Source organism: Lepisosteus platostomus, chromosome 6, assembly GCF_059453375.1.
Source record: "Lepisosteus platostomus isolate fLepPlt1 chromosome 6, fLepPlt1.hap1, whole genome shotgun sequence".
In the NCBI taxonomy this organism is placed as follows: Eukaryota; Metazoa; Chordata; class Actinopteri; order Semionotiformes; family Lepisosteidae; genus Lepisosteus; species Lepisosteus platostomus.
Genome location: NC_142616.1, coordinates 11236725 through 11249450, shown reverse-complemented (window position 1 = coordinate 11249450; position 12726 = coordinate 11236725). Strand labels below are relative to the sequence as shown.

General features: G+C 57.5%; 1 protein-coding gene across 3 annotated transcripts; it reads left to right on the top strand.

The window, feature by feature from the left end:
* The first annotated feature begins 2983 nt into the window (after positions 1-2983).
* Positions 2984-7015, top strand: LOC148660333 (leukotriene B4 receptor 1-like). 3 transcript variants are annotated; one of them, XM_088634205.1, is made up of 3 exons: positions 2984-3282; positions 3859-4025; positions 4645-7015. In XM_088634205.1, exon 3 carries the CDS (start codon positions 4721-4723, stop codon positions 5921-5923), a length of 1203 nt encoding a protein of 400 aa, XP_088490331.1. In that variant the 5' UTR covers positions 2984-3282; positions 3859-4025; positions 4645-4720; the 3' UTR covers positions 5924-7015. The 3 variants fall into 3 exon arrangements, with proteins under 3 accessions (XP_088490331.1, XP_088490332.1, XP_088490333.1); XM_088634206.1 differs by having other exon boundaries at positions 2984-3288; XM_088634207.1 differs by lacking the exons at positions 2984-3282; positions 3859-4025 and adding an exon at positions 4059-4198.
* The last annotated feature ends 5711 nt before the right edge of the window (positions 7016-12726 follow it).

Genomic DNA, 12726 nt, shown 5'->3' with positions numbered 1-12726 from the left:
CCAGGGTGAGTGTGAGAGGAGAGGGACAGCAGTGACACTAGTAGTGTCTACAGTACAGTCAGGTGTGACAGTGTGTGTTGGTGAGTTCAGGGTGAGTGTGAGAGGAGAGGGACAGCAGTGACACTAGTAGTGTCTACAGTACAGTCAGGTGTGACAGTGTGTGTGTGCTGGTGAGTCCAGGGTGAGTGTGAGAGGAGAGGGACAGCAGTGACACTAGTAGTGTCTACAGTACAGTCAGGTGTGACTGTGTGTGTGCTGGTGTGTTCAGGGTGAGTGTGAGAGTAGTGTCACCTCTGGTGGATTAGTGATGAGGATGATAATGATAAAGATGATGAGGAAGGCAGATGAACGACAACGGCAGTTCCCCGTTTTAGAGGACTGAGCTCCAGGGTGATGCAAGCAGGGAAACTCCGCAAGCCGAAGGAAGAATTTCAGCCGTGTTTGTCATTTCCTGCTCCGCGCGGCCCCAGGCCTGCCAGCGATGCACATACCGTACCTGCAAGCGGCTGTGGTCGTGGCTGTTGCCCAAGACGGCAAGATGACATTGGCACCCAATCGGGAGTCTTCGCCCCCAGGACAACCCCCCCCATCTCTCACAACGTCACAGCGCTAGCTGTCTCCTGAGGAACACGGCCCGCAGTCCAGGTGTACGAACGTGTATTTCAGGATCTGGGCATACCGGCTGGTTCCGGTACACCGGGTATAAGGCTGGGTAGTTCTTTCTCCTTTTTTTATTCTGGATGTATTTGTAAAAAAGAAAATAAAAGTCTCCAGTCCTGGGCAGGTCCCAGTCCAGTCCAGTCCAGTCCAGGGGTCTCTGGTGTTGGGGAGACCCTAGTCCTGTCAGCCCAGGGGTCCCCAGTCCAGGCCAGAGGTCTCTGGTCCTGGGGAGACCCCTGTCACGTCAGTCCAGGGGTCCCCAGTCAGTCCAGGGAGCCCCGACCCTGTTGTGCCTTGAAGGACACACTGATCCAGCAGCTGACAGGACGGGGTGACCAGAGGGGGCCCCACCTTCTCCTGCGAGTGGGGGTGTCTGCAGTCACGCTGGCGAATCCGCAGTGTGTGTGGAGATTCTCATCTCCCTTTCCAAACGAGCAAATCAGCACTCTTCAGAGAGCAACGGCAGCCCGATCTCTCAGAGCGTCATCAGCGCCGGGCGACGAGGCGAATCCACTGGGGTCCTAGATGAAACCTGGAAACCTGGACAACCCCCCCCCCCCAGACGAAGCGCGAAACAGGAGCTGTGAGTGGCGCCATGTTGTTACCAACCCCTGGTCTCCCCACGGGCAGTTGGCAAGAATTGTGACTTAAGGCGGCCCTTCCTGCTCACTAGTCCCTGTACTGGCTGATGCACTGTGATGCAAGAGTGAGTAAGCACAGGTCGTGCAGCAGCCGTGTCACCACAGACGTGTCCCAGCGTGACCTGCAGGCAGAGTTAACGAGCAGTGTTTGTGAGCAGAACCGCCTCTGAGCCGAGAGGCGGATTTCTACTGGGCTACGGTCCTCCTTGTGTCCAGGGTCACAGGGCCACTTCACCTCCCAGGAGGGCTCGTTCTGAATCTCAGACCCGACCTGCAGAAGTCCTCTATTTTGTGATGTAAACTGGAGGTTACCGATACCCTGGCTCCTCTCCAGACACAGCTAGGTGAGCTCCTCCAGTCAGGACAGGAGGCCCTTCTTTACGCAGAGGGGGGTGGGGGTGGGGAACAAGCTGCCCAGCCTTGTTGTTGAAGCCGATACCCTGGCTTCTCTCCAGACACAGCTGGGTGAGCTCCTCCAGTCAGGACAGGAGGCTCTTCTTTACACAGAGGGGGGTGGGGGTGGGGAACAAGCTGCCCAGCCCTGTTGTTGAAGCCGATACCCTGGCTTCTCTCCAGACACAGCTGGGTGAGCTCCTCCAGTCAGGACAGGAGGCTCTTCTTTACACAGAGGGGGGTGGGGGTGGGGAACAAGCTGCCCAGCCCTGTTGTTGAAGCCGATACCCTGGCTTCCCTCCAGACACAGCTGGGTGAGCTCCTCCAGTCAGGACAGGAGGCTCTTCTGTACACAGAGGGTGGTGGGGGTGGGGAACAAGCTGCCCAGCCACGTTGTTGAAGCCGATACCCTGGCTTCTCTCCAGACACAGCTGGGTGAGCTCCTCCAGTCAGGACAGGAGGCTCTTCTTTACACAGAGGGTGGCGGGGGTGGGGAACAAGCTGCCCAGCCACGTTGTTGAAGCCGGTACCCTGGCTCCTCTCAGGAGGACGCAGGGGGATGAGCTCTGGGGATCATCCCAGACCCTCTCAGCTCGGGCGAAGGCTGCTCTTCGGAGGCCCCGGCTCTCCCATATGTGCTAGAAAGAGGGGTCAGCGCCAATCGGATCGGGAGGAGTTTCCGGGAGGACGAGAGCGCGCGCGGCGCTCGACGGCCGGAGAGAGCTTCCTGCGGCCTCGAGGGGCCCGGGGCCGCGAGCGCGTCTCCTCGCGATGTTGAAATCTGCTGCTGCTCGTGCGAAACGGCCCCTCGCGGCCGCGGCCACGGGGCGAGTGAGGTCACTTCCGGCGACTCTGCCCCCGATCTTCGCAGTGTGACAGTGTGCAGGGGCGAGCGGCACTGCTGGGGGGCTGATAGATATAAATGTTTCAACGAGTCCCTTCGCCACGGGCTGGGATCGTGCTTTTCCAGCGATTAGTGACGAGGTTAGAAGCCTCTAGAACAGTATCGTGTAGTTCACTCGTCGTGCTCCGCTGCTGCCGCTCCAGCGGGCAGGTGATCTGTGAGACCCGCGGTTCAGCCCGCAGGCCGGGGCGAGGGGCTCCTCTCCTCTCTGGGCTCCCGCCGGAGCGCAGCGGGTTGTTCTGTGTTTTCAAGGGAAGCGATTTTAGTAGCGAGACCGTCCCGTCCTCGAGATCCGCGAGGGCACTCCCTGAACCCGCGCAGCGCGCCGGGCACGAGCCGAGGGCAGGGAGAGGGAGGCACAGCGCACGGGGGGCGGCGGCGGGAGGCACAGCGCACGGGGGGCGGCGGCGGGGGGGGCAGTCCCGTATTGAGAAAGGCCGGTGTGGAAACAGCAGCAGCCGCCGGCGAGGGGAGGACGGCGCAGATCTCGAGAGCCGCTCCCCCCCCGCCCGCGCGCCATCCTCGCTTCCTCCTGCTCTTTCGACACCGCATCCTGGGCACTCGCTACGGGCCGCGCGGCGCAGCGCAGCGCCGTCTTCCTGTCGCCCGCTCTCCTCTCCGGCTCGCCGCCCCTTGACGCCGCTTCACTCTCGGGTCCGGCCTGCCGCCACACCCGCAAGCCCGGTCAGTGTAAGAGAGCGTGTGTGTCTCCTGTCTCTCCTCTAACTCCTGTCACTCTCCTCTCTCCTGTCTCCTCTCTTCTCTCTCTCCTGTCTTTCCTTTCTTCTCTCTCCTCTCTCTCCTGTCTTCTGTCTCTCTTCTCTTTCCTGTCTCTCTTGTCTTCTCTCTCTCTCCTCTCCTGTCACCTCTGTCCTCTCTCTCCTCTCTTCTCTCTCCTCTCTCCTGTCACCTCTGTCCTCTCTCTCCTCTCTTCTCTCTCCTGTCTCCTGTCTCTCCTGTGTCTCCTCTCTCGGATCTCTCCTCTTTCCAGTCTCCTCTCTGCTCTGTCTCCTGTCTCCTGTCTCTCCTGTGTCTCCTCTCTCTGGTCTCTCTTCTCTCCAGTCTCCTCTCTCTTCTCTCTCTGGTCTCTCCTCTTTCCTCTCTCTCCTGTCTCCTGTCTCCTGTCTCTCCTGTGTCTCCTCTCTCTGGTCTCTCCTCTTTCCAGTCTCCTCTCTGCTCTCTCTCCTGTCTCCTGTCTCTCCTGTGTCTCCTCTCTCTTATCTCTCCTCTCTCCTCTCTCTGTCTCTGTCTGTCCCCCAGGGCGCGTGAAGGACGCTGAGTCTCGACTCCTCTCACTGTGAGCGAGACCTGACGAGGAGAAGAAGAACCGACACGCGCGCACGGACGCACGCGCACGGACGCACGCACACGCACACGCACGGACGCACACACGCAGCGCGGAGCAGCGAGGCCCAGACGGCAGACGGGTGCGTTAGCGCAGCTGCTGCGGCTTCCTGTCGGCCTGCGGGCGAGGGGCGAGGGGGCAGAGGGCCGGGCGGGCACCAGCGGGAAGAGAGCAGCGAGCAGGGAGGGGTTACTGTGCTAGTCTGAGTGAAGTCTGCGTGGCGCGGTGCAGCTGGCGCGGCTCCTCGGCCTGTCTGTGGGTTCGCCCGTCTGTCTGTGGGTTCGCCCGTCTGTCTGTCTGGGGGTTCGCCCGTCTGTCTGTGGGTTCGCCCGTCTGTCTGTGGGTTCGCCCGTCTGTCTGTCTGAAAGTCTCCTGTCTGTCTGTCTGTGGGTTCGCCCGTCTGTCTGTGGGTTCGCCCGTCTGTCTGTGTGTCTGTCTGCAAGTCTCCTGTCTGTCTGTCTCCTGTCTGTCTGTCTGAGTGTCTCCTGTCTGTCCATCTGTCTCCTGTCTGTCTATGGGTGTGTCTGTCTGTCCATCTGTCTTCTGTCTGTCTCCTGTCTGTCTGTGTGCCTGTCTCCTGTCTGTCTGTCTCCTGTCTGTCTATGGGTGTGTCTGTCTGTCCGTCTGTCTGTGTGTCTCCTGCCTGTCTGTGTGTCTCCTGCCTGTCTCCCCTCTACCCTTCTGCCTCTGCTCTCCCACAGGTCAGGCAGGAGAAGCAGCCCCCCCCCCCCTCCGCCCCCCCGCTTCGAGACGAGCGACAGGGAGGCAGGGAGACCGATGGCCGCCGCCCTCCTCCTCTCGACCCCACCCCCCGTCGCCAGCCCGGACCCTCTCAACTCCTCCAACTCCTCCCTGGCGCCGCCCCCCCCGGCGGCGGGCGCGGCGTGGCTGGGCATGGCGCTGCTGCTGGCGGCCATGGCGCTGGGCGTGCCGGGCAACCTGTTCGTGGTGTGGACGGTGCTGTGCCGCCTGCGCCGGCGCTCCGTCACCTCCCTGCTGCTGCTGCACCTGGCCTGCGCCGACGCCGCCGTGCTGCTCACCGCCCCCTTCTTCCTGCGCTACCTGGCGGCCGGCCTGGACTGGGAGTTCGGCGACGCCACCTGCCGCTGCCTGCACTACGCCTGCTGCGTCAACATGTACGCCAGCGTGCTGCTCATCGGCGGCATGAGCCTGGACCGCCTGCTGGGCGTCTCGCGGCCCTTCCTGTCCCAGAAGGTGCGCACCAAGTCCCGGGCCGGCCGGGTGGCGCTGGGCATCTGGGCGGCGGCGCTGGTGCTGTCCGTGCCCATGCTGTTCTACCGGCGGGCGGGCGGCGGGCGGGGCCAGCGCTCCTGTGAGCCGCACCACCCGGGCCCCGGCCACCTGGTCTTCCAGTACACGCTGGAGACCGCGGCCTCCTTCCTGCTGCCCTTCGGCGCCATGGCCTTCAGCTACTGCCGCATCTCCCGCCAGCTGGCCGGCGCCGGCGGCGGCGGATTCCAGCGGCGCTGGCGGCGGCGCAGCCGGCGCCGCTCCGGCCGCCTCATCGCCCTCATCCTGGCCAGCTTCGCCCTCTTCTGGGCGCCCTACCACGCCGTCAACGTGCTGCAGGTGGCGGGCGTGCTGGCGGGGGCGGCGGGGCTGTCGGCGGCCGCCCACCGCGCCCGCCCGCTGGTCACCGCCCTCGCCTTCCTCAGCAGCAGCGTGAACCCGGTGCTGTACGCCTTCGCCGGCAGCGCCTTCATCCGCTCGGCCGGCCTCGACTTCGTGGCCCGGCTGCTGGACGGCACCTCCTCCGACAACGCCTCCCTCAAGAAGTCGCGCAACGCCTCCCGGGACCCCGGCGGGGAGGAGGGCGGCTCGGTGCGCCTGGCGGCCGTCTGCGCCGGCCCGGCCGGGGAGCAGGGGAAGGGGGAGGAGGGGGAGAAGGAGGGGGAGGAGGAGGGGGAGAAGGAGGGAAAGGAGGGGGAGAAGGAGGGGAAGGATGAAGGGAGGGAGTGAGGGGAGGGCCGCGGAGGAGGGGGGCAGGAAACGAGCTTGTTTTGCGGCGTTGCTGGTAGAGAGTATGGGAGCCCCCCGGAAGGGGGAGGGGGTGGGTGTCACTTTTGTGGGGGTCCGGAGAGCCAGCCGGCGTCTCTCGCTGTGTGAGGGAGTCAGGCAGCATGTCAGTTAAAGAGTCAGATTGTCAGTTAAAGAGTCAGATTGTCAGTTAAAGAGTCAGAGTCAAAGTCAGTTAAGGAGTCAGAGGGTCAGTTTAAGGGTCAGTTAAGGAGTCAGAGAGTCAGTTTAAGGGTCAGTTAAGGAGTCAGAGGGTCAGTTTAAGGGTCAGTTAAGGAGTCAGAGAATCAGTTAAAGAGTCAGTTAAGGAGTCAAAGTGTCAGTTTAAGGGACAGTTAAGGAGTCAGAGGGTCAGTTAAGGAGTCAAAGTGTCAGTTTAAGGGTCAGTTAAGGAGTCAGAGTGTCAGTTTAAGGGTCAGTTAAGGAGTCAGAGTGTCAGTTTAAGGGTCAGTTAAGGAGTCAGAGGGTCAGTAAAGGAGTCAGAGAGTCAGTTTAAGGGTCAGTTAAGGAGTCAGAGAGTCAGTTTAAGATTCAGTTAAGGAGCCAGAGTGTCAGTTTAAAGGTCAGTTAAGGAGTCCGAGTGTCAGTGTGTCACTCTGTGTATCAGTTCCTGTGTTCATCAGTATGTCCCTGTGTGAAAGAGTCAAGGTACGACTCGGTGTATCACTGAGGGCGAAGAAGAGATCAGGGGTGTGCTCTGTGGTAAACAAAGCAACATCTTTCATGGGGGCTGGCCTCTATCTTCCAGAGGAGGTCCGTCTGTTAAGCCCTCTTGTGATGGCATGACCGAAAGGGCAGCCTGGTGAAGTCTGTTCGGACTGTTCGATCACAGTAACACTATTGCACTGATGTTTGTGAATGGTTGTGAACTTTGTATTTATTGACCAGTGTCTGTCGTCCCGTTGTAAATACAAATACAAGTTGTATGTTGGATCTTCATGAGGATGCGCAGCTGAAGCAGGCCTTCCCAGGAAAGTGTGCGCTGTTTTCTTCATAATGTCACAGAATAAAATATCGACGGCTTTTTTACAAAAAGATGTCTGTCTGAGTGCTACAGGGGAAAGGAGAAAGGAGCTGCTAGCCCTACTGTCCGGGCTCAGCACCAGCTTAGCATTTACTCCGACCTCACTCCAGTGTGATCTTTCCTCTCCTGAGGGACAGGGGGACTGCGACTGTAATTTCAGATGTGGGGTTCTGCGATTCCCGAGCCTGCCGGTGACCGGAATGTAGGGGTGCGACCCCAGTGTCCTGGACAGACTCCCCCTGGTCTTTACCAGTCATGGCCTCCTGATCACCCCCCTCTCTGAACTGGCCTCATCACTCTGCTCTCCTCCCCACTGAGAGCTGGAGTGTGTGAGCGGACTGGAGCATCATCACACTGGGGGGGGGTGGAGGGGGTCCTCAGTACTGGACAGCGCCGGGAGAGGAGGGTCCAGGAAGGCGCTATATAGAAACAGGGTGTGGCCTTACGCAGGGGGCGTGTCCAGTGTGGAGGCGGAGCCCTGGTAGAAGGGCAATGCCTCGCCTCTGTAGTCCCAGCTGTCCTGGCTTCCAGCCAGTGAGCCCCCGCTGGGCGGGTCCTATAAAGGCACACTGGACACCCCCGAGGGGACGAGCAGGGCCATCCCCGGAAGGGGGGGGTTCACCCACCTAAGGTTTTCTTTTTGCTGTTGCCCGTCCCATCATGCTCTGCCGCTGGGGCAGGCACGCACACGCAGTTCTGTCGCGCCCTCAGTTCTGGGGGTGTCTTGACCTCGCGGGCCCTCCTGCTCACCAGACTGGACCCCCGGTGAACAGGGTCGGCCCAGCCTGGTCGGCGCCGTGCGAGAGGCTCTGTTTGTGTCCCAGGCCGGACCCCGCTGGACAGGGTCGGCCCAGCCCGGCGGTAACGCAGCACAGCCAGCGGTACTCTTTCTTTTTGCCTTTTTGTTGCATTTTTTTCACTCTTGTTGTGTTACACCGGTGCTCCTGTCCCCTTGCCGCGGCGCCACCCACTACACACCGTCACAAGGGACAGTATTATTATTATGATGACACTGTAAACAGGCGGGCTTGCGAATCCATCTCTTCTAATCCGAAAGGAATAGTGCTCCCGGCTCTGAGGCGGTTCTGCTCACGAACACTGCTCGTTAACTCTGCCTGCAGGTCACACTGGGACCCTTCTGTGGTGACACGGCTGCTGCACGACCTGTACTTACTCACTCTTGCATCACAGTGCATCAGCCAGTACAGGGACTAGTGAGCAGGAAGGGCCGCATCGCCTCGCTGTTCGTGGGAACTCGAATACGAGTCTGCAACAGCATAGCACCTTACAGTACTTTCACAAAGCTCACAATTTTGTGCTTAATTTGACATTTGTATTTTTTTCCTATAATGTCAAGGGATTTATTCTGTTACCCAGGTTTACTAACCAGTCTGAGAAATCAGGACTGCAGTTCCTCGATTCAAGAACTCGATTCAAGATCAGGCTTTCTCATTGGGCTTGGCTCAGTTCAGATTCAGGCTTGGCTTAATTCCCTTCCAGTTAGACTCAATCCCAGTTCAAGCTTTCCTATTCTGGTTTGTCTTCATTCCATTTCTGGGTTTTCTATTCTGATTTGGCTCAATTCCATCTTGAGGTCAGTCAGCCTGGCCTGGAACAATTCCACTTCAAGTGTCTTAATCCCTTTTTACTCGGAGAAAATTTGGATGAGTTAAATCTGCATTGGATCCGTTTCACTTCAGATTACGATAATCCATTCTTACTCAATGGAGATGAAGGCTCGTTCCCTCTGGTCTGGATCATCTGCTCTCCAGGGCACATTAATCCTTACTCAGAGGATGTTCAGACTCGTTTAGTATGGCCTGGATAAGTTCCACTTCAGAGTGTGTTAATCCTTCCTTACTCAGTTACTCAGTGAAGTTCACACTTGTTCAGTCTGGCCTGGATGAATTCTACTTCAGACGGTCTTTATCCTTCCTCAGTGAAGTTCAGACTCGTTCCGTCTGGCCTGGATCATTTCCACCTCAGAGTGCGTTAATCCTTCCTTACTCAGTGAAGTTCAGACTCATTCTGTCTTAATAATAATAATAATTTCTTACACTTATATAGCTCTTTTCTGGACACTCCACTCACAGCGTTTTACAGGTAATGGGGATCCCCTCCACCACCACCAGTGTGCAGCCCCACCTGGATGATGCGACGGCAGCCATAGTGCGCCAGAACTCTCCCCACACACCAGCTCTCAGTGGGGAGGAGAGCAGAGTGATGAGGCCAGCTCAGAGAGGGGGGTGATCAGGAGGCCACAACTGGTAAAGGGCCAATGGGAAATGTGGCCAGGATACCAGGGTCACACCCCTACTCGTTTCGAGAAACACCCCGGGATTTTTAATGACCACAGAGAGTCGGGACCTTGGTTTTACGTCTCATCTGAAAGACGGTGCCTGTTTACAGTCTAGTGTCCCCGTCACTAAACTGGGGCATAAGGACCCACTCAGACCGCAGGGTGAGCGCCCCCTGCTGGTCCACTAACACCTCTTCCAGCAGCAGCCTCAGCTTTCCCAGGAGTCTCCCATCCAGGTACTGACCAGGCTCTCACCTGCTGAGCTTCAGTGGGGCAGCCAGCTGTGAGCTGCAGGGTGATCTGGCTACTGGCCTTAAAAGTGTTTTCAGTGCTTGAAATGCTTGAAAATGCACAGCCACAGACCAGGACTGGACAGTCCCGACTGCCCCTGTGCCCGCGTGCTGTATGAATTACTGTCTCCTCACACAGGCGCTGTGCGTACTCCTGCACGTACAGACATGGCCTGAGTTCCAGACGCACCTACATTCCAGCAACGCTCCGTAAGATATCATTTTAATCATTCGGGCATGGGAACGCTAATCAGCATGTGAGGACGCTCTCCGGAAATGCTTAGCGGAAAGCGCGGAGCTACAGGATCGTTGCTTTCAGAGGGAAAAGCAGGAGCTCCTTCCCAAGACACGACCCCAATCTCGGACCGTGATCGCCGCGGCGGCGCTCGTGACGCACCCTCATCGAGGAGGAGCCACGGGGCGCGCCGTGACCCCAGACGGAAACGGCGCGCCCGGAGAACACGCCGATCCGGCTTCCAGCTGGACTGGGTGTTGAGTAGGCTTTTGTGTTCCAGCCGGGGGACCTGAACACCATGTCTCACATCTGGCGAGTTTGGGGCCAGAAGAAGGAACAGCAAGCTGTCAGAAAACAACACCTCCTGCAGCTGCTGTCCTTCCTGTCCATTCTCTAACCACGTCACCCAGATCAGGGTCACGGGGAGCTGGAGTCCATCCCAGCGACCAACAGGTGCAAGGCGGGATACACCCGGGACAGGACACCAGTCCATCACGGGACACACACACACACACACACACACACACACACACACACACACACACACACACACACACACACACACACACACACACACACACACACACACTGGACAGGACAGGACAGGACACCAGTCCGTCACAGGACACACGCACACACACACCCTGGACAGGCCACCAGCCCATCAGAGGAGACACACCAGATAGACCCAGACACCCAGACACACACTCACACTAGTGCTTGTTTTCCCAGAAGCCATTTAAACCCACCAGCATGTCTTGGGCCTGTGGGAGGAAACTGGAAAGGCTGACAGCCGTTCAGCCAAGCAGTCAGAGATCTATTTATGACGGAATGTATTCTTTTAATTCTGTACATTTTCTAGTAGATATTGGTCAGGAAATAATTCCCGTGTGTGGTTGGTGATTCACATCATGGTACAGGCATGTCTTTCATATTGCCAGTGTGGAACAAGAGTAGAGGCTTTGAAATCTGAGAACTTGAGAAAGGTGACCAACAAGAGCAGACCCTTGGTCATCTGGTCGACTCGAAGGGCAGGATCATGTGACACACCTGGCGCTCAGAGACACAGCAGTGGTGCTGGGAACACCCTCTCAAGAGTGTGTCTGTCTGTGAGTATGTATCAGCCTGTGTGTGTCTCTGTGCGTGCTTGTGTCAGTGAGTGTCTATCTGGCTGTATGTGTGTCCGTGTGTGTGTGTCAGTGTGTATCTGCATGGCTGTGAGTATGTATCAGCCTGTGTGTGTGTGTGTGTCTGTGTCAGTGTGTATCTGCGTGGCTGTGAGTGTGTATCTGCCTGTGTGTGTGTTTGTGTGTGCGTGTGTCAGTGAGTGTGTAACTGCCTGTGTGTGCCTGTGAGTGTGTATCTGCCGGTGTGAGTGTGTGTCTGTGCATGTGTTTGGGAGTGAGTGTGTGTCAGTGAGTGTGTCTGCCTGTGTGTTGTTCTGTGACTTTTTGTGCGTCTGTCTGTGAGTGTGTGTCTGCCTATGAGTTTCTATCACTGCGGAGTGGTGGCTCTGTGGCGAAGGATCTGCACCTGTGGCTGGAAGGTTGCTGGTTCAAATCCTGCAGCTGGCAGAGGAATCCTACTCCATTGGGCCCCTGAGCAAGGCCCTTAACCCCAACCTATCTATGTGAGTGTGTCTGCTTTTTAATGTGTGTGTATAGTTGAAAGTGTGAGTATCTGAGTGTGGTAAGGAAAGCAGGTGTTTCCCTGTTTCCTCGTTTGACCCCTCTGATCCTCCGTACAGGATGTGAACAGGATGGGGTGTGACGGACTGTCAGTCGCCCCCAAACCCCAGGGAGAACAGTAGCAGGAATGCAGCCCAATCCTAGACGTGCTTGTAGGGCAATTGTGACTGTCACGGTTCCGCGCGGGCTCGTGCCCTCGCCAGTCCACCTCGCCGGTTCGTCCCGCAACAGCTGGGGCACAAACCCGGGTCTCCGGCGTAACGCAACAGGGAACCAGCCAAATGAGCTAAAGGAGACCCCCCCCAGTCTAGGCAGCTGAGGTCCCTGCTACACGCAGGGAGGGCGATGACGTCACCGTGTCCGAACTAGCTCTGCTACACAATGTTGAGACCATGTGTTTATCAGCAAACCTTATCAGCCCTGAACTCACCAGCACACACACTGTCACACCTGACTGTACTGTAGACACTACTAGTGTCACTGCTGTCCCTCTCCTCTCACACTCACCCTGAACTCACCAGCACACACACACTGTCACACCTGACTGTACTGTAGACACTATTAGTGTCACTGCTGTCCCTCTCCTCTCACACTCACCATGAACTCACCAGTACACACACACTGTCACACCTGACTGTACTGTAGACACTATTAGTGTCACTGCTGTCCCTCTCCTCTCACACTCACCCTGAACTCACCAGCACACACACACTGTCACACCTGACTGTACTGTAGACACTACTAGTGTCACTGCTGTCCCTCTCCTCTCACACTCGCCCTGAACTCACCAGCACACACACTGTCCCTATCCTCTCAAATCAGGAATGTTGTGGCTTAGCAATGTGAGATCGGGACACCTACAGATAGAATCAGGAACTGCAATGGCTTCCTCTGGTATTTCCCTCAGTGTTTGTCTGTCTTGTCCCACTTACAGTCCGCAGGAGGAAAAATGACTCTTGGGGCTCTGATCAGATGATTTAGCATTTTCTTTCAAAACAGGATGCAGCACCTTTCCAGGAGGTCGAGATAGTATCTCAGTTTTCGGGGGAGGTGTGAAAGCATGGGTCATGTATAAATCAGCAGAAAATGTGCTTGACATGACCTTCATGCTTCATTTCCTGTTTTGCGACTCATCGTCTAAGAGGTTTAGAGAAACTGCAGTAACTGAGGTTGTTGATGCGCTTGCAAAACCTGTGCACACGAGAGATGT

Bases quoted from the DNA above. Each gene is read 5' to 3' on its own strand.
- LOC148660333 (XM_088634205.1), top strand. From the start codon at position 4,721: ATGGCCGCCGCCCTCCTCCTCTCGACCCCACCCCCCGTCGCCAGCCCG.